Consider the following 21,755-nt stretch of genomic DNA (forward strand, 5'->3'; position numbering starts at 1 on the left):
AATTACAATTTCTAATAATAATAATTAAGCAAAGAAACAATGGGGCGGAACTGTCCCACTTGTGTTTCCGTTGCACGCCCGGATTGTTTTTGCCATCGCGCTTCTCATGCGGCCGCTTTCATTCTGCTTCCTTTTAGCATTTAGCTAGATGGGGTGGTTATCGTCTGTGCTCCCGTAGAGGAGTAACGGGTTTGAATTCTGGGATGGTTCGTTGAATAATTGTCTTTTGGTTGCAAACATGGCGCTTTCGATGGAAACACAGCTTCAGAGCATCTTTGAAGATGTTGTGGTAACTTGCACCTTTGTTTACTGAGTGTCAGCCGAGCTAACATTAGTTAGCATGTCAGATAACTGTAGTAGTATTTTCTATTTACTGAACTTACTTTGGATTGCAAATGAGCAGTCCTAAACATAACCAGATGGTGTTTTTACTTTATGTCCCCAACATGAGAATTAACAGCTATGGGTGCACCGTTAATATCACAAATCTTCACTTACGTTAATGTATTTTTATTTTCTCCTTCTTTTCTTAGAAAACTGAGATGATAGAAGAGGCCTTTGCTGGGTAAGGCTGCTCTGAATTCATGTTAATAACGCCCGATATTTGCAATTGCATTGTTATTAGCTTTAAAAGGTGTAATGTTAAGTTACTGCACACTGGTAGTGCTGCTGGATGTTTCAGCAGTAAGACCATACATACACTCACAGGCCACTTTGTTAGGTGCTGGAAACATTTCTCAGAGATTCTGGTCCACATTGACATGACAGCATCACACAGTTGCTGCAGATTTGTTGGCTGCTCCATCCATGATGTGAATCTCCTGTTTCACCACACCCCAAAAGTGTTCTGCTGGATTGAGATCTGGTGACTGTGGAGATCATTTGAGTACATTGAACTCATTGTCATGTTCGAGAAACTAGTTTGATGTAATTTGAATTTTAAGACATGCTGTGTTATCCTGCTTTGCTTCAGTGGCCTGTTCTTATTTTACATTACCGGCATCCATTATGTTCCTCAGCCGCTGTAGTCCATCTGCCTCGGGGTTTGACATGTTGTGTTCAGAGAGGCTCTTCTGAATAGGGGGGTTGTGTTTATCGGAGTTGCTTTTTTGTTCCCAGCACCTCAAAGCAATCTGGCCATTGTCCTGTGACCTCAACAAGGCATTTTCCACCAGAGAACTGCTACTTGCTGCCTTTTCTCTCTTTTCTGGACCATTCTCTGAAAACCCTAGAGATGTATATGTGGGGAAATTCCCAGCAGATCATCAGTTTCTGAAATAATCAGACCAACCTGTTTAGCACCTACAACCATGCCATGTTCAAAGTCACTTAAATCACCTTTCTTCCCCATTCTTATGCTTAGTTTGAACTTAACTAGGTCTTCTTGACCATGTCCACATGCCTAAAGGCAGTTAGGTGATGTTGTGTGATCGATTGATTAGATAACTGTATTGAAAAGATGTGGCTAACAGAGTGGCCGGTGTGTGTATATTAAAATGTATGGAGCAAAATTAAATGCTAAAATTAAGAAGTGTGTTTTTAGGATGTTTATGGACACTCCAGAGGATGAGAGGACTAAGCTGATCAGTTGTCTTGGAGCCTTCAGACAGTACTGGGGAACCCTGCCACAGGTTTTTACACACACACATACACTCCCACTTGCTCACACCTACATGGCTGAGATTTCTCAGTTGCTCCAATGTCTTTCTGCAGGAGTCTCATGAACAGTGTGTGCAATGGATTGTGCGCTTTATACACAGTCAGCACAGCCCCAAGAGGATCTCCTTCCTCTACGACTGTCTGGCAATGGCTGTGGAGACCAGTCTTTTACCACCCAGGTACACACATACATATAGTGTGAGATTATTTGACGCCTAAAGAAGTAAAATGGGTTCAAAGAATGATTTATAATATTTCCATATATTAATTTATTATATTTAATTTATCTGTTTTATGACATCCCAATAATGAGTTGTTTTTAACTGTATTTATTATGTTTGATGTTATTTGTCTAAATCATTAATCTTCGTATCTTTAGGATGGTGTGCGTGGCCTTAATAAGCTCAGACAGTTTGGAGTGGGAGAGAACACAGTTGTGGGCATTAACTTTCAAGCTGATCCGCAAGATCATCGGGGGAGTGGACTACAAGGTCTCTGACACGAAACTTCTAGCACACAGACACATCTGGATCGATTCTTCCAATTCGTTTCTTCAATTCTTCGATTGTTTGTGCTTTTTTGTTTTGATTTTCAGTGGTTTTATTTTTGTTGACTGCTGCTAAACAGGGATCTCTGGCTTTTAGAAGAATATCCTACAATGTGTCATACGTTTTAAAGTCGTTTTAAGCTTTCCACGTGAGACACTTGTTCATGAATTCTTTTATACTTGTTGCGTCAGGGTGTTCGGGACCTGTTGAAAGCTGTGCTGGATAAAATTCAAACTATTCCTACCACTGTCAGCTCAGCTATAGTCCAGCAGCTTTTGGCTGCCAGAGAGGTACCCATCTTTATACCTTTAAAATGAATTATATGTCATTTTTGATGGTTTATTTGAATACTTTTTAGGTTTACTTATATTTATGCATGTTGCAGGTGGTAGAATATATCCTGGACAGAAACGCCTGTCTCCTTCCAGCCTACTTTGCTATCACAGAAATTAGAAAACTTTATCCAGAGGGGCAGCTCTCACACTGGGTGAGTGTTTGTGTAGCTATGTGTAACATTATATGTAACACTATATAGTCTGAATTTTTATTTGTGAATTCCTTATCATGTCTGTGCATTTTCAGCTTTTGGGCAGTTTGATATCAGACTTTGTGGATAGTTTTAGACCCACAGCCCGGATCAACTCTATCTGTGGTAAGAGGAACTGGTTGCTTCTCCTTTTATGGATTCCTGGAGATTTAAATATGCCGCTTATCATTTGAAGTGTTATTATTATTAATAGGACAGTCACTAGAAAGTGAATGAAAACTAAAAAGACAGTTTGTAGTTATTTATCTCATGTAGTCAGTCTGGTATGTACAATCATTTGTTGCGTCCGTGTGTCCTCACAGGACGATGCAGTCTGTTGCCAGTGGTGAATAACAGCGGTGCTATCTGTAATTCCTGGAAATTAGACCCCAGCACTCTTCGCTTCCCTCTGAGAGGCATGCTGCCGTTTGACAAGGTAACAAACGCGCTGGACTTATACACCACGCACACCTTTAGACGTACAGAAGTTTGATTGTGATTTGTGTGTTATCATATAGGACCTTTTTGAGCCACAGACAGGGTTGCTACGCTATGTACTAGAACAGCCTTATTCAAGAGAGATGGTGTGCAACATGTTGGGGCTCAACAAGCAGGTAAAACAACCTCATCTTCTTTTTGTATTTTTCCCTTTGCCTCCATATCAAGACCTCCAAATGCCCCCACATTTCCTGCCCCCGTTATTTTCATCTTACCATCTTTTATCTGCTCCTGCTCTTGCTGTTTCCCTTATCCTCCATGATCTTTTCTTTGCGTTGTAATTCGGCACGGGTTCTTCACTTTTCTTTGCCACCCTCCTTATATCCTTCTCCCGTCACACCTCTCTTACCTTGTTTCCCTTGTAGTCCTTATAACACACCTATATAAGAACAAATGTAAAGCAACGCTGTGAGCTTGGCCCATAATGCACTGGTGTCAGTTTGCCCTGTTGGGTTCATGCAGTTTCAGCTCAGCCCAGTTCACTTAGCACAAACATCCACACAGTGTGTCAAGCTGTCATTGAATCCAGACAGTTTGGCATTATCACAAATATTTCTGTGTAGGTTCTCAGTTATCCCGGTCATGGCAATATAAGGAGCTTAAAAAGAAAAGCAACTGGACTACTTTAAGTTTTTTGAAGACGAAGCTTCTTCAAGAAACTTAAAGAAGTCCAGTCGCTTTTCTTCCGGGCTCCTTGGATTGTTAACACAAAGCTATAATCAACGCTGTATATGGATATTTCTTTATATTTTGACTTGGAGTAAATAACCCAGAATCTGGTTTATATATCTGAATTGGCTGAGTTGAAACTAACTGTGCTGAACAGACAGTAAACAACCTAGCTACCTTAGTCACCACTTTCTTTTCTGTCTCTCCTTCCCTCGCCCCCCCTCCTCTCTCCGTTTCATCCTCTTTCTTTGTTTCTCTTCCTTTTCTCTCTCTTTTGTCCTCTGGCTGTGTGTTGTATTTGTCTGTCTCTCTGCCATGCGCTCTCTAGACTCTGAACATTGCCCAGGTATGTCCTCTTCCTGGTTGCCTGACCGACCCAACTAACCAGCTCATTGGACGCTTAGCTTTTTTTTTAGGCACACTGACGACCTGAAACTGGAGAAATGAAGAAAACTTGAAGTGGAACAAAAGGGAAACATGACAGAGCTTGAGATGGACACAGCAGGGCTCCATAAATGGTAGACTGGTGTGGTTAAATAAATATTTGACAGGTGCACTGTTAGGGAGATATTAAAGATTACCAGAAAAAGCAGTTAGTTTAATGGGAAGCCAGGGAGACTTTGAGTCATTAACTGCACATGACTTGTTCAATTAACAGGTCGCTGTGTACATTTTTTAATAATGCCTGTTTGCTTTGCATCACACCTGCACACCTTATCTCTACCTTACCTTATCTTTTTTGTATCCTCCTTGATATTTTCTGTTAATATTCAGTATATATGATCTTGGCAAAAAAAAAGAAGCACCTTGATTATAATTATTTAGGCTTAGTTAAATTAATGCTTAATGATAAATAGATGAAAAATAGGTCTGTGATTAGCCATGATTACCACTAAGCCTCTTATATTGGGGGTTGTCAGTCAGCTGAAAGCTTTCAAGCTCCAAGTTTCTCAGTAATGCTTAGTACTTGGATTTGTGCTTAGCATGTTTCTGCATAATTCTATTTACTTATTAATGAGTACTCCTCAACTTTGCCTCATTGTGGCCCAACAGACGCAGTTGATTAACATTTTTAGTTAGCAATCCTAATGTCAGCTGAGCTAACTGACACTGATCATACGGATACAGTCCAGACTAAGAGAGCTGCAGCTCCTCTGAGCCGCAAAAGAGCAAATGTAGTCCCAGCTAACAAGTTGACCTTAATTATTTCTGACTTTAAACCCTGCTGTTGACATTTCAAGTCCTGCTGCACTGCATGTATGGATGTAGTCTGGTGCTTGCCTGTTGTTAGCAAGGTCCTCCCGTGTCGGACCTGCTGCTGCTTTCTGTTGTGCTGACCGGGGGCAACACTGAACTATTTTGACTAAGCGGTGCTCTTGTCTTTGGTGATTAATGCAATTTGTTATTGTTATATTTGTTAGCCAAGAGCAAGCTTGCAAATCAAGCAATAGCTAGCCGTGTGGCAGACAGTGACTACAGCAGACTACAGACCCAAACAGAAAGGTTAGTGTGTGCCACAGCAAGCGCAGAAACATTGTGCTGTACCTACAAGTAGACAAGCAAAATATTAGGCACCTCACAGGTTAACTTATCATAACTTTATTACTTTTTACATAAATAAAAGGCAGGCTGGCTATGCTTTGTTTAATTATAGTCCAGTCTGCATTTTAAGTTGATAGCTCTTAAATAATGCTACTGCACTGTGATAGCAAACTGGATTGCATTAGTCAAAAATGATAAAGTGGCTCTAATTTGTATTGCTTACATTCACCTTATTCCTTTCCAGTAAAAGCTGTAAGGTGACTCTGGAAGGTCAAATAAACTGTAACTTTGGAAAACACCAGGTTTAGCACACAAAACACAAGCTAGGTTAAGTAAAACAATGGAAATAGGGAAAAAAACTGGTTAGTGCGATGGCTAGCACAGTTGCCTCAAAGCAAGAAGGTCCTGGGTTTGAACCCCCATCATGCCGGGGCTGTTCTATGTAGGCCTTGCTTGTTCTCCCCGTGTTTGTGTGGGTTATGTCTGGGTTCCTCCCACAGACTTAGTGAGGTTAGGTCAATTACTGTATATAAACGGTCCATAGATGTCAGTGGTTTGTGACCTGTCCTGGGTGTAGGGTCTCTCACCCCATGACCCTGAGTTGGATAAGTGGAAGAAAATGGACGGATGGATGAAAATAGAGAAAAATACTGTAAAAGCACACAAAAAACAACAGAAATAGAACAAAATCTCACAACGCTTTGCAAAAAAAGAAGAAACACAATGAAAGTGTCTTTGGGGGACACGATAATGTGACGGAAGAGCCGTGGAAATGACAAGCTAACAGTAAATGGCTAATAGCAAACATGTATCTACAGTATTATACAAACCACGTTATTAAAACACACATTACCTGCAACTTTTTCTCCTCAGCTTCTTGTAAGTAGGTCTCAGTGCAGTCGTTTGCATGTTTTGGTTTTTGTCTCCCCAAAAAACACTTCTGTTGTGTTGTATACATTTGTGTGTGTGATTTCTTTTATGTTTGTTTGTTTAGTTTTTTCTCTTTCCATTATGATTTGTGTGCTTCTGCGGCGTGCTTTCTTAAGTTGCAATGCGTTTGACCTCTCTGAGCCACCGTAAAGCGGCTCATAAACCAAATAGTTCTTTTCAGGTTTGAGATGGACTGGATTTTTGTTACAGGTCAAAATAATTAAATAAGGGGGTGGCCCGTGAGGACCGCAGTGCTTTATTGCATTTGCATAGTTTGTGGTTATTGTCAGCAGGTCAGTGGAACATTTTAATTACGGGCGTTATGTTAATAAATAAGATGCTACCTGAATATATCTTCCTGAAAATGCAATTTCATTACATTGTGCTGGGGCATGATGGGTTAGAATTTAAAGAAGAAGAAAAAAAGGTTCCCATTAGTCAGGCTGTTGATCAGTTACAGTATAAACTAGCTGCTGGTTATATTGCTGGTTTTTAAATATGTCACTGGGTGATCTGTGTACATGATTTATTTGTAGACAACAGATATGCCTGTGGATCTCTCTCTTACTCTTTTTCTTCTATCTGTTTGTTGCCCTTTTCTCTCTCATTCTGTGAGCATGTGTGTGTTTGCCTGCGGTGGAAGAGAAGCTGTGCCGAAGGCCAAAGCAAAGAAAAATCGGATGGTCATTTTCACAGCTACTCTTCTTCCTCCCACTCACACCTTTGTCCCTTCCCAGACCTGTTAGTCTGCATGTGGGAATGTGTTGCAGTGGCTGGTTTGCTGTTTTATGCTGTGCCTTTTAGTGCCGTACCTGACCTGTTCGTGCTGTGCTGTTCAGTCCCTCGTGTCTCAGTGTAAGAAGGGCTCTGTTAAGAGGCCTGACATGAATGTCAATGCCTGCGCTGCAGAGATCCTCACTCCTTCTGCTCTAATTTTGCCTTTTTACATGTAGAAGATGGAACAAATGTGAAGGCCATATGTCAGGAAAGTGTGCAGCTTTTTTTATGAAATCATAGTTCTTTTTAAATTAAATAACAGACCCAGCGACATGAAATATCAGCTACCTCATACAGTAGAACAGGGGCTGTGTGGATTGTAAGTGAAGCCTGTAATATTATTATTATTATTATTATTATTATCATTATTATTATTATTATCATTATTAACCCTTATTAGATGGAAAAATAAAAAGATTTAAAAACCCTCTCATTTCCACTAATCCTCCATTTCTTTTCCTTTTTTTTCTTTTTATCCCACCCGTCTTTTAAATAGATGCATTTTTTTAATTCTTCATGATAGAGCATGGGTTATACTGGATATACTGGAGCCAGTACAGATTTTGAAGTGTTAAAAATTCTAGTATGGATATCCTGGCCAATATTCTTTCTATATGTTTGCTCAGACTATAATATAATTATATTAAAAAGGAAAATTATGGGCTTATTTGTCAAACTAGTTAGCTTTAGCGTCTATCCGTTTCTGAATCTTCTGATATAACAGCTACTTCTGAGCTTGTGAACCTTGTGACTGTTTCACATATGGAATGAAACCCCTTATTTTAAATCTTTTGTATGTATTAGAGCTGTAAAAGATTTCACAGAAGACCAAAACACATCTTCTTTTCTGTATAGTAACACAAGCTGAGGACCAGAATATTAAGGGATATGGGTAAATACTGGAATATGGCTACAGTCCATTGTGACAACACAAGAAGGAGATGCTGTCCTGCACGCAGTGATCTTTTTAACAGTATCTGGAATAACTGTCAACAAAAATGTTTGAATGTGAAGTAATTTATTAAAGATTTTATTTTTATTCTCTCCTATGTCTATCTTTCTGTCTTTCTTCCTTCAATCCGACCTTCCTTTCCTCTCTTCTTAACTCCACTTCTTTTTGTCTCCTTTGGCTTTTTTCCTCCCTTCTTCTCACCGTTTTCTTTATCCTGTAACACACCTCCCCTCCCAGCATAAGCAGCGTTGCCCGGTGCTGGAAGAGCAGCTGGTGGACCTGGTGGTGTACGCCATGGAGCGCTCTGAGACTGAGGAACACTTTGACGCCGATATCGGAGGAACTAGTCAGCTGCTGTGGCAGCACCTCTCCTCCCAGCTCATCTTCTTTGTGTTGTTTCAGTTTGCAAGTTTCCCTCACATGGTGCTGTCGCTACACCAAAAGGTATGAGGAGAGAAAAAGAAAAACATTTACAGCATGTTTACAGTCAGTTAGGGGCATGAGTGTAATACATGTGTTTACAGTGAACTGGGGAAGCCTCTTGGATGAGAGGTGAAACATCTTCCCAAACTTTAAGAAGCTCAGTTGCCTTTTTCAAGCTTTTGAGACGTGTTTAAATGTATGCAATGGAGTGAGTTGTAGCACGTGTCATAACATTTATTAAATATGTTTGACAACATGTTACTAACAAGGAAAAAATTAAATGAAGCAGATTAAATTCTGTGTATATGTGTTTTTAATGATTTATTTTCTCTTTTCCCTTATTTGTTCTCATCAGCTTGCAGGTAGAGGTCTCATTAAAGGGAGAGATCATCTTATGTGGGTCCTGCTTCAGTTCATATCAGGAAGCATTCAGAAGAACGCCTTAGCTGACTTCCTGCCTGTCATGAAGCTTTTTGACCTGCTTTACCCAGAAAAAGAGGTACAAGTTATTGCAACTTGTACTGTCCCATTTTTATCTTGTTTTTGTCTTGTTTTTTTATTAGATCTATGTTTTAAATATTCATCATTCTAATATTTTACTGGGGTGGTACAATAGACTAATATTGCTTGTGGTATGAGTGTCACCATCGCTTTCTGTTCCTCTTCAGTGCATTCCAGTTCCTGACATTAACAAACCCCAGTCGACCCATTCGTTCGCTATGACCTGCATCTGGATCCATTTGAACCGCAAAGCTCAGAACGACAACTCCAAACTGCAGATACCCATACCGCACTCTCTGAAGCTGCACCATGAGTATGTCTTTCACAAAGATATGCATTTAGCGATAATAAATACTTCAAAAGTCATAATTTTCCCTAAACAGGGCATACCTGGTTAATTGCTAATGTCGCCCAGAATTCATAAAATGACAAACGTCCTTTGCGGCTCTCTGTCCACCGCTTTTCCCCTTCTTTCTTTAGATTTCTTCAGCAGTCGCTGCGTAACAAGACCCTGGGCATGTCCGACTATAAGATCGCCCTGCTGTGTAACGCCTATAGCACCAACTCGGAGTGCTTCACTCTGCCAATGGGCGTCCTGGTTGAGACCATCTATGGAAATGGATCCATGAGGATCAACCTTCCCGGCACCAACTGTATGGCTTCGGGATCGGTCACTCCGCTGCCCATGAATCTGCTGGATTCGCTCACTGTGCATGCAAAGATGAGGTAAATGAGTAAAACACAGAGAATGTTTTAATTAATTTCTTCTACTTCAAATCCCTGATAGCCTGCCCTCCGGTCTCCAGTCTGATCCACAGTATTGCCACGCGTGTCATCAAATTGGCCCATGCCAAGTCCAGCATTGCTCTTGCCCCTGCATTGGTAGAGACGTACAGCAGATTGTTGGTCTACATGGAAATTGAGTCCCTGGGCATCAAAGGATTCATCAGTGAGTCTATTTTTAAAACTCACTTAAAGTTTGCACTATGTTGAATTGTAGATGTATGAACTGTTATTTTATTTGAGGAGGAGATCATTTTACTTCTTAACGACTAATAGTTGTTTGGGATTGTCACGTCATATTTCTGTAGAGATAGCTAGATGCTAGATTCTGAAGTACTGCAAACATAGCATATGGACACCTGCACTCCTTTAGGCCAACTTCCAACTCCCAAGTTGAACCGTTGTAAAAATGTAAAGAGAAGAATGTACAGATATTTGTAAAAGTAAAAAGTTGCCTGAAAAATAAATGCTCAGGTAAAGTACAGATACATGAAAATTCTACTTAAGTAAAGTATGAAGTATTTGTACTTCATTACTTCCCAGCTCTGCAAATAGCCGACATAAAGCCGTCTGAATGTGTCAGGCTTCAGAATAGTGTTATTAATCTCTATATTTATAGTATCATGAACATTTTAATGACATTTACTGAGGAAGCAGGTTTATTTACATGATACTGTTTCATTATGGGGTTTTGCAGTACTATCGATATATTGAGCTAGTAAAATTTGCAAGTGTTACAGTTTACTGGGACACAGTTACATTATTATTTATTCTCTTTGGAGCTCCAGAAACGTTTTAAATAATGAGAAACACTCTTGTCTGTCCAGGTCAGTTGTTGCCCAACGTGTTCAAGTCTCACGCGTGGGGAATCCTTCACACATTACTGGAGATGTTCAGTTACAGGATGCATCACATCCAGCCACACTACAGAGTCCAGCTGCTGAGTCACCTGCACAGCTTGGCTGCTGTGCCACAGACCAACCAGAACCAGCTACATCTGTGGTAATGTAGAAGCATGTGTCGCATATAGCTAGTTCCTGCTAATATTAGAAATTTAAAGCAAAATTCCACATTTTGTTGCTTTTTGAAGTCGAAAGATTAAATCAAAACAAATATTAAAATGCAGCGTGAGTGTTGTGTGCTCTTTTAATGCACTTTATTGCCTTTGAACTTGAAATTTGTGATGTTCCTACCATGAAGTGAAAATGATCTGAAACTTGAAAGTTATTCTTTTAAGTCCTTCTGTTTGAAATAGTTATTTGCTTAATTCTAATTATTTACTCAGGTAAACTAACTGTGGAAGACAGAAAAGTCCCACACAACATGTTCTCATGTTGTCCAACTCAACTGAGAAACAAATTAAGCACAAAAAAATGTTCATCAGGATTATGATGTAGTGAAAAAGAGTCATCATTCCTCTTTCTGTCTTTGTCCTGAAGTGTTGAGAGCACAGCTCTGCGCCTGATCACAGCTTTGGGGAGCTCGGAGGTGCAGCCGCAGTTCACCCGCTTCCTCAATGACCCAAAGACAGTTTTGTCAGCCGAATCCGAAGAGCTGAATCGCGCCCTGATTCTCACTCTGGCCAGAGCCACACACGTCACCGGTACTCACTCAGTTTTTGAAGCCTCATTTGCAGGGTTGTTTTGGGTTTGTTTTTTTTTGCTTCCCGCTTCATTTTAGCCATTGTTTCGCTTTTTGCTTCACTTCTAATCATCGTGTTTGACTGAAATCCGTCTCGTTTTATTTGTCACCTGCTTCCTGTATGTGCAGATTTCTTCACAGGGTCTGACTCCATCCAGGGCACTTGGTGTAAGGACATCCTGCAGACAATCATGAGTTTTACGCCTCATAACTGGGCCTCACACACGCTATCCTGCTTCCCTGCACCACTACAGGTGCAGATATTATGTTATGCAAAATATTCAAGTAATAATTGTGGTTTATTGTTGTTTTTCTCTGTCAAATAAAACGTCTGAATCTTGCTGTAGTGACTCCTGGACCTCTGTTTTTGCTTCAGGCGTTTTTCAAGCAGAACAACGTTCCTCAGGAGTCGCGCTTCAATCTGAAGAAGAACGTCGAGGAGGAGTACAGGAAGTGGAAGTCGATGGCCAATGAGAATGACATCATCACCCACTTCTCCATGCAGGGCTCACCTCCACTGTTCCTCTGTCTGCTGTGGAAGATGCTGCTGGAGATGGACCATATAAACCAAATAGGCTTTAGGTTTGTTATACATGAGTTAAGCTTCCACATGTATATAAAAAGTAGAGCGCAGCGGGGGAAAAAAGAAATACTTAATTAAATAATCCAAAGCTGTGATCAGCGAGAATATTACTTGTTTATGTTTCCAGGTTACACTCACTATTAAAGACACTGCTGAGTGTATTTTAATGAACCCTGTGTTAATGATGCATCTCATCTCTGTTGTTGAGGCATTTTAAATTTAACATTTTACATCAATTAACCAGGAAGGCGGGGGTGGGTCCTACACAGCATCTGTGACTAATTGATCCCGAGGGAGAAAGCTGCCTTATTGTGGGATGATGAGCTAACTGCTGTTTTTTGTGGGGGGTTTTCCATTTCTTTTTTGGTCCCTCAGGGTCTTGGAACGTATTGGAGCACGTGCACTGGTGGCTCACGTGCGCACATTTGCCGACTTCCTCGTCTATGAGTTCTCAACGTCAGCTGGCGGGCAGCAGCTTAACAAGTGCATTGAAATACTCAATGACATGGTCTGGAAATACAACATAGTCACACTGGATAGACTCATTCTGTGCCTGGTGAGGACAGACGGAGAACTACAGGATTATATACTGTAACAAAGACATCATTGATTCTACACTTTTTCTTTGCCCATGCTGCAATACGATAAGGGTCCATGTCTCTGCCTTCAGGCGATGCGTAGCCACGAGGGAAACGAGGCTCAGGTTTGCTACTTCATAATCCAGCTGCTGCTGCTGAAGCCCAATGACTTCAGAAACCGAGTCAACGATTTTGTCAAGGAGAATGCTCCCGAGCACTGGCTGCAGAACGACTGGCACAGCAAACACATGAGCTACCACAAGGTATACGTGCGACAGAACACGTTCCATTAAAAGTTAGTTCCACAACTGTGAGACATCTCAAAAAGTCAAGTTAAATGTAGAAATTAAATCAAATCTGTTTTAAAATGACCATTTCTTCCAGAAATACCCAGAGAAGTTGTACTTTGAGGGTCTCGCAGACCAAGTCAACCCTCCCATGCAGCTCCAGCCTCAGTACCTGCCAATCTACTTTGGGAATGTGTGTCTGCGCTTTCTGCCCGTTTTTGACATTGTCATCCACCGCTTCCTGGAGCTCCTTCCTGTCTCCAAGTCTCTGGAGACGCTGCTGGATCATCTGGGAGGGCTGTACAAGTTCCACGGTGAGTAGGGCTACAAGGAGGACTGTGCGGGTCCAAGATGAGGGGAGTTGGATTCACTAGGACGTCTTAACGCATTCTGAAACAGGAAATCCCAGGCAGCTCATTCAGTGGGAGAAATGTTTCATCACTCATCTAAGTAACTTCTCCAGTCATCCACTTATCAGAATCAGCTTTTTGGGATAAAAAAGGGAAGGTGAACTTTGCCATTAATTGGGGATTTGTATTTACCGCTGCGTTTCTTTGCAGATCGCCCTGTGACCTACCTGTACAACACCCTTCACTACTATGAGAGACACCTGAGAGACAGAACCAACCTCAAGAGAAAACTGGTTCATGCCATCATGTCTTCACTGAAGGTAAACAGAGAAGACACATTCATTAATTCATGTATCTGAATAGCTAATGCGCAATTATTGATATCAGTGTAACGTTTTATTTTGCAGGACAACCGCACTCCAGGCTGGTGTCTCAGCGAAACCTATCTGAGGTTTGGCATGAATGCCCGTGAAGAAAACGTGTGGATCCCTGATGACACCTACTACTGCAAGCTGATTGGACGCCTTGTGGACAATATCCTTCATTAATCTATCACTCTTAACAACAAAAGACCAATGTCTGGTCATGGAAAGTCATTGGTCTTTTGGGCTGCTGGAAAGTATATTTACCTTACCGCTGTGAGTTCTTGTCTCCCTTAATAGCTTTAAAGAGGGATTGTATTTATTAATCCATCTAAGCTCATTTTATTGCAGCCTCGGGGGTTGTTAAAGTAGAAAAGAGTTATTAAAAACAAGATAAAATCGGTTGGATGGGGTTCGTGTGCTCCACGAAAACAATATGCGTTTAATTAAAAGTGGAACAAGTAAAACATCCGTGCTTCCATGAAGGCTGTTTTCTCCTCTGGTGATTGTTTATCCTCCTTAGCTTTTACCTCACCCATGGCGGGAAAGTCACCGGGTCCTTTTCCCAACTGTGACTGGAGGTTCAACGAGTTCCCCAACCCTGCGGCCCACGCCCTGCACGTCACCTGTGTGGAGCTGATGGCTTTGGCCGTGCCAGGAAAAGATGTGGGAAACGCTTTGCTTAATGTTGTGTTGAAAAGGTGCAGTAAGCAAGCCATGTGCAATCACTGTAAAGTTTATGGGTCTCATTAGGCTTAAATGGCATCTTTTTGGAATTAATAGTGTTCTGTAGTGTATGCAGAATATTTTAATGATCCCTAAAATCATCTTCTCCTTTCACCTTTTAGTCAGCCTCTGGTCCCCAGAGAGAACATCACTGCCTGGATGAATGCCATTGGACTTGTGATCACTGCACTTCCAGTAAGAAAAATACTCTGACTTTCAGCTTTCACCATAAACTGATGTTCAGATTTTGTCGCCGTGACAACCTGTGATCTCCTCTTCAGGAACCATACTGGATCGTTCTCCACGACCGCATCGTTTCTGTGATCAGCTCTCCGGCATTAACATCAGAGACAGAGTGGACAGGCTATCCCTTTGCCTTGCTTGACTTCACCGCCTGCCACCAGAGCTACAGTGAAATGAACTGCAGCTACGTGCTAGCATTAGCACACGCCGTGTGGCATCACTCATCCATCGGACAGCTGTCTCTGATCCCCAAGTGAGGCGCTCTCCTTGTTTCTATCCTGTAAGACTGTTTCTTTTTGCTCTCCTCATGTCTTTCTGTGTCTTTGCGTAGATTCCTGTCAGAGACTCTGAAGCCAGTCGTCAAGACAGAGTTCCAGCTGCTGTACGTGTATCACCTGGTGGGGCCGTTCCTTCAGCGCTTCCAGCAAGAGAGGACGCGTTGCATGTTGGAGGTACACTTCAGACGTTCTGTTTATCTTACATGAAAGATATCATTTAGTTTTGTCTTTCTCCTGGTGGATTTTTGTACATTTTGCTCTGTGTTGCTATTTCAGATTGGTGTTGCCTTCTATGAGATGCTGCAGGCAGTTGACAAACACTGTCAGCATCTCAGCTACATGGACCCGATCTGCGATTTCCTGTATCACATTAAATACATGTACACTGGAGACAGCGTGAAGGAGCAGGTGAGCTTTTGACGGCTCCTTGGAGCATAGCAGTGTCACAACAACAATCCAATCCAGTTTTATTTATAGGGCATTTTTTATACATGCAAATTTGACAAAGTGCTGTACAAAGCACCAAAACACCACACACAATCAGTGAAACAATAAAAAAACAACAACAATAAAAATAATAATATATTGAAAGTAAGAACACACCACTGTCGTTGTGAGTTAAAAGCCAGTTTGTGTTGAGTTTTTTAAAAATGAGGAGATCATCCTAAAAGATGGGCAGGGAGATCATTCCATAATTAAGAGATGATTACTGAAAAAATGGTCCATGTACCTCAGCGATCTTGAGCGAACATATGCGGTCATCAGCTCAGACAGTACACGCGTGGTCATCCAGGAAAGGTTTTAAAAGCAAATAATAAAATCTTAAAACAAACAGGGAGCCAGCGGAAGGAGGCCAGGATGGGCGAGCACTGGTTAATACAAGCTGTGGCATTTTGGACCAACTGCATGCGAGCAACGGAAGCTTTGATTTATTGTGAACTCGCTAATAGTGGATACAGGAACAGGAAAGTTCCTGTCATTTAATTGTTTATCTGTTATTGCCAGTGTGGGGAAACAGTCTTTATCAATAGGAAACGCTGTAAAAATGATGAAAATACAGTTGAAAGTTAAAAATCTTTGCACTCCTTCACATTTTCTAAAGTTGTCCAGTGACCGGATTAGCATCATCATCAGGGGATTCTGTCCCCAAGGCCTTATGTTTGATACCACTGCACTAGAACCATATTAATATTATTTATGAGCCCTAAATATTACCCTCTAAATACAGTGCAGTTATCAGCATTGCCTTGTTTAATTGCACTGCGAAGGCGTGCATACAGCATTGTTTGTCTGTAAATATCACGCTTGCTAACGGAAATTTCCCTGCAGGTTTGAATAAGAGGCCTGACTGAGGCAAGGGTTACCCTGTTTTCTGCTTCTTTTTTTTTTATCCACCGTATACTACTGCAGCTTAGATTTGTGCACAAAATTGACCTATTATGTTGCAGATGAAAGCTTCCAGAAAACGGAACTGCTGCAGAAATTCAAATAAATCCAAACAGAAAGTCTCTAAATATAATTTGTTTGGAGAAATGATGACATGCCAGTAGGACTGTGTAATTATGTGCACAGAGATTAAAAAGTGTGCTACCCTTTGAATAATAGATACCCTAAAATCTGCAGTAAGAAGATGATGAAACCATCATCATGTAAAACAGGGAAAACCAACTGACAAGAAATCTGTGGCTTTTACACACATTCTGAGTGCATGCTGCTCCTCAAAACACAGTTGCTGTTTTTTTTTATCTCCATTTATCCACTCATTCATTTTTTTTGTTGCTTATTTGGATCTGAGTCACATGGGCACAGATGCCCAGACCTCCCTCTTTTTGCAATGTTTCCAAGCCACCTGTCAGATGTAATCTCTCCTTCATGTCCTGGGTCTTCTTTGGAGCCTCCCTCTGGTGGGACATGCCAGAAATATCTCACCTGATCAGATGCCCGAACCTCAATCTTCCTCCTCTTGATGTGGAGGAGTGGCGGCTCTACTTTGAGTCCCTCGCAATCTCTAAGGCTGAGCTCAGACACCGTTTGGATGGAGTTCATTTCTGGTGCTTATATCTGCAATCTTATTCTTTTGGTCAGTTCTCACAGACATAGGTGAGGGTAGGACCGTAGATGTACAGCTTCACAACAGCAGGTAGCCTCTGCATGGATGTCAACACTGCACAAGTCTGTTCCCCTCTCTCGTGAACAAGACCCATCCATCCAGGGGTTGCAAGGGACCTGGAGCCTATCCTGTGTCAGTGTGAAAGAGAGGATACACTCTGGACAGGTTATCAGTCTGCCACCAGACTAACAGACAGACAACCATTTGAACTCACATTCACCTGTGGGTAATTTAGAAACACCATTTAAGCCAGGCTACCTTGAGAGAAACCTTGCAGATTCCAAGCAGAAAGGCTGTCATGGATTCGAACCCAGTACCTTCTCTCTGTAAACACCAAGATCCCAGAGATACTTAAACGCCTCCATTTGGAGCAACAGCTTACTCCTGATCAGGAGTGGCCACTCCACTCTTGACCAATTGAGAATCCCGGCCTAAGGCTCAGAGGCACTAATTTTCATTTTCAAGTGTTCACTCTCAGCTGCAAACCTCACCAGCGTGACCTGGAGGTTACCGCTTAAAGAAATTCATCATCTTCAAAAAGTAGAGAGGCGATCCTGAGACTTCATCTCTTGGCTGGTTTTCATCACTTTTTTGCCGTTTTAGTTTGAGCTGAGGTGCAATCCCAGAGGCGTGCCCGACTTTATAAGAGCAGGTTTGTTCCAAGCCACCACAGGACACAATATGCTGTGTTTTTGGTGCAGTAATTCTAAAGAAGCAAATGTGATAAATACTGATGTGATGCTTAACTGGTAATTACAAAGCACCTCTCTGACACAACCTAATTGCCTTTCTTGTTTAGTTCCTGCTTTTAGCTCTGTCTACATCACTGTATTCACTTCTCATCCTTTATCCTTCCACCTTTTTTGTGCTTTGTCTAGGTGGAGAAAATCATCATGACTCTGCGTCCTGCCATGAAGCTGCGTCTGCGCTTCATCACGCACAGCAGCAAGATAGAGACGTCATCCTCAGCTGCCAGCGCTGCCTCCGCTTCCTCCGCCTCTTCCTCCTCCGCCACCCCGCAGCCCCCTCCGTCCACACTCTCATCCTCCACCGCTGCCGCCTCGCCCTCCCCCTCCTCCTCACAGCACACACACACACCTATGTAGGTGGCCTTGCCAAACACAAACGCACAGTAGCGATCATAACTATGAACTTAAATTTTGTTCGTTTTATTCTCATTTAGATATTTTGTATCTCGTGTGTTTATAAACAAGGCCTCCTGCAAGAATTTTGTGCAAATTATTTTCAAAATCTCAACTTATGACAAAGTTAAGAAGAAAAAAAATTTGTTTGTTCTATGTTTTTCTGTTCAGGAAACTCCATAGACTGAGTTTGACAAAATATTTAAGCCTTAACATAACAGACAAAATGGGTCACAGGAAAACAGAAGATTTTTTGTGGCGTAATTTTATCGTATTTTTCTTTGTAGACATTTTTTATGTTGTACATTATTACTTCATTAAAAACGGAGGCAAGTTTTTAAAATAATGGGTCTTTGTAACAAAAACTGTGTATTTCTTTATTTAGACTGTATCCTCATAGTCTCAAACCGGTGATCTTTCATGTGTTCATGTGTCAACCACTTCACCTACACATGGATCCACTATGTTACTGTAAATATAATAACCATGCATATTAAGGTTTTTCTAAGAATTATTCAGTCAAACTAAAATTTTGTGTTTTTTGTTGCTCCTCTCATGTTTTTCATTTGTTCCTGGGCAGGCTAGAAATACCAGAGATTCTGACAGGTCAGCTCACCCCTTACTCTTACTGTGGACAAACACCTGTTTAGTAGGTGAGCCCAAAGCAATATACAGGTTCTGTCTGATGCAATATAGTAACAACCAGCAGGGGGAGCCCAGCATTTACAGTTGACATCAGTCACTTTCCTCACAGATGGAATTAATGAAGGATGGAGGGAGTCATACATTAGGAACCTTACCTTACCTTGCCCCATTTGATTGGTTCCCTTTCTCAATGCCAGAGGATATGGAAAAAGCACATAAACAGGTATCCATTAAGTTTGGTAGAAAGTCACACTCTGAGCCAGTAACACTTTGTATTCTGGCAGAGAGCTGGAGCTGGGAATTTTGCCATTTGACAGTTGGCAGTAAAGCTAATGGTTAGACATAGACTCCATTCCAAATCCTTGGGGTATATTGTTGGGTCAGTAAATCAAATTATAATTAAATTGGTGCCTTTGGATGTTGGGCAGTGGTGAGGGTAACTACATAGTTTTACCAACTATTTTTACTTCCCACTGGAGAAGCTGAACTACAGCAAAGCTGATCAATGGAAACATGTAGTTTAGATTCCTAAAGCTGCTTAGAGGAAGTAGTTAAATATTAGTTTACATCATTTATTCAAAATATCACAGAAAACTACCAACAAATGATATTTCCTTTTATGTCACATTGTAGTTTTAGTATGTGTTTATGTAAATCATCATGGAAATGTATCCAACTGCAAAATTGAGTCAGAAGTAGTGAAGTCTTATTCTCTAATGTCAGTGTTCATCTCTGATTATTATCCCAAATTTGCTGTTATATGGCACGTGGATAAACTAAACATCGTTCCACTCAAGAACAAACGTAATATACTAAAATAAAAAAGGTCACACTGGTGCTGTAAAGTGTAACATATTACAAAAGCACCTTAAAGGAGTGTGTTACTGCACTTGTGTGTTGAAAGTCATAATGCTCTTTGACCCACAATCTGGAAGGATGTTAATCGTGGTCATCAGCAGCAAAAAAAGCACGCTTGGACCAAATGCAGTTCCTCAAATGGCCACTTCAAAGTCAAAGTCAACTTTATTTGTCGATTCTTCCACATGTACAGGACATACGGAGAATAGAAATTGCGTTACTCTTCAATCCCTAGATAAATAGCAAATGAACATTTAAATATATTTAAATATAAAAGTGATTTAAAAAATGCAAGTAAAATAATTAAAAAGTAAAAATTTAAATAAATACAATTTTACATATAACAAGAAAGCTATACAATATACAATATAATGGGTAAGTGACATTGAGTGTAAACCAGGCAGAGTAGTGCAAATAGGCAAATAGTGCAAATGGAGATTTAGTAGTGTACGGTAAGAGAAAGTGTAACAACAAAGTCTTATGAGGTAATGGCAGTCCAATGCTCCACAAAGTGACTGGTAACTGGTGCAGGCCAGTGAGTGAGTCAGAGAGTGTGTGTGTTTGTGTGTGTGTGACAGAGTTCAGTGAGACCGTGGAGGAGAGAGGGGAGAGGGGGCAGAATCGGGAGGGAGTTAAGCTTCCTGACAGCCTGATGGATGAAGCTGTCCTTCAGCCTGCTGGTCCTGGCCTGGAGACTCCGCAGTCTCCTCCCCGACGGCAGCAGCTTGAAGAAGCTTTGCATTGGGTGTGTGGGATCAGCCGCTATGCAAAGGGCTTTTTTAGTGAGACGGGTGCTGTAAATGTCCTGGAGGGAGGGGAGAGAGACACCAATGATCCTCTCTGCAGCTCTCACTATGCGTTGGAGGGTTCTATGGCAGGACGCATTGCAGGCTCCAAACCACACAGTGATGCAGCTCGACAGGATGCTCTCGATGGTGCCTCTGTAGAAAGTGTACATGATGGGGGCTGGTGCTCCTGCTCTTCTTAGTTTGCGGAGAAAGAAGAGACGCTGCTGTGATTTCTTGGCCAGTGCTGTGGTGTTGTACGTCCAGGAGAGATCCTCTGTGATGTGCACACCCAAGAACTTGGTGCTGCTCACTCTCTCCACAGACGCTCCGTCAATGGTCAGAGGAGCATGTTGGGTGTGCATTCTCCTGAAGTCCACAACAATCTCCTTCGTCTTCTCCACATTCAGAGAGAGATTGTTGTCAGCACACCACGTGGCCAGGCGTCTCACCTCACTTCTGTAGTCGGTCTCATCCCTGTTGCTAATGAGACCCACCACCGTTGTGTCGTCCGCAAACTTGATGAAGAGGTTGGAGCTGTATGATGGAGTGCAGTCATGGGTCAGCAGAGTGAAGAGGAGGGGGCTCAGCACACATCCCTGCGGGGCCCCCGTGTTTAAAATGATGGTGCTGGATGTATTACTGCCAACCCGTACTGCTTGAGGTCTTCCGGTGAGGAAATCCAACAGCCAGTTGCACAGTGAGGTGTTGAGCCCCAGCTGGACCAGTTTTTGAATGAGCTGTTGGGGGATTATGGTGTTGAATGCTGAACTGAAATCTATGAACAGCATTCGAACATATGAGTCTTTTTTGTCCAGGTGTGTGAGTGCTGAGTGGAGTGCAGTGGAGATGGCATCATCGGTTGAGCGGTTGGGCCGATAGGCAAACTGGAAGGGATCCAGGGAGGGGGGCAGGACAGTCTTGATGTGTTGCATGACTAGTCGTTCGAAGCACTTCATCAGGATGGGAGTAAGTGCAACAGGACGGTAGTCATTAAAGCAGGAGGGAGATGACTTTTTTGGAACCGGAATGATTGTGGTGGCTTTAAAACATGTGGGGACGACAGCCTGGATGAGTGATATGTTGAAGATGTCTGTGAAGACATCAGTGAGTTCCACTGCACAGTCTCTCAGTACACGACCAGGAATGTTGTCAGGACCCGGAGCTTTACGTGCATTGAGGTTGGCTTCAAAACAACCCAACAAATGACTGACGTCCTGTCTGCAAGGCTTCACTTTAGTTATGTGTCGCTTGCGAACGAGATGACTCTGAAATCTGATTCTTTGTAGTGAACAAGAAGAGCTGAATCTTCAGACGGTCCTGCTCAGCTGGCAGAGGCGGGACTTTATCTTGATGGTC

General features: G+C 41.8%; 1 protein-coding gene across 1 annotated transcript; it reads left to right on the forward strand.

Moving 5' to 3' along the window:
* Window positions 1-73: 73 nt before the first annotated feature.
* Window positions 74-18,654, forward strand: med23 (mediator complex subunit 23). Its single transcript, XM_082505103.1, has 30 exons — window positions 74-289; window positions 534-565; window positions 1,544-1,631; window positions 1,714-1,838; window positions 2,039-2,150; window positions 2,399-2,497; window positions 2,593-2,694; window positions 2,790-2,859; window positions 3,057-3,169; window positions 3,252-3,347; window positions 8,339-8,545; window positions 8,880-9,023; window positions 9,193-9,338; window positions 9,506-9,751; window positions 9,832-9,974; window positions 10,636-10,810; window positions 11,248-11,411; window positions 11,579-11,703; window positions 11,826-12,031; window positions 12,408-12,588; window positions 12,703-12,873; window positions 12,995-13,211; window positions 13,458-13,567; window positions 13,655-13,781; window positions 14,145-14,310; window positions 14,458-14,530; window positions 14,617-14,831; window positions 14,910-15,030; window positions 15,133-15,264; window positions 17,845-18,654. Exons 1-30 carry the CDS (start codon window positions 239-241, stop codon window positions 18,070-18,072), a joined length of 4,185 nt encoding a protein of 1,394 aa, XP_082361229.1. The 5' UTR covers window positions 74-238; the 3' UTR covers window positions 18,073-18,654.
* The last annotated feature ends 3,101 nt before the right edge of the window (window positions 18,655-21,755 follow it).

Source organism: Aulonocara stuartgranti (genome assembly GCF_965226115.1).
Source record: "Aulonocara stuartgranti genome assembly, chromosome: 15".
NCBI classification, from domain to species: Eukaryota; Metazoa; Chordata; class Actinopteri; order Cichliformes; family Cichlidae; genus Aulonocara; species Aulonocara stuartgranti.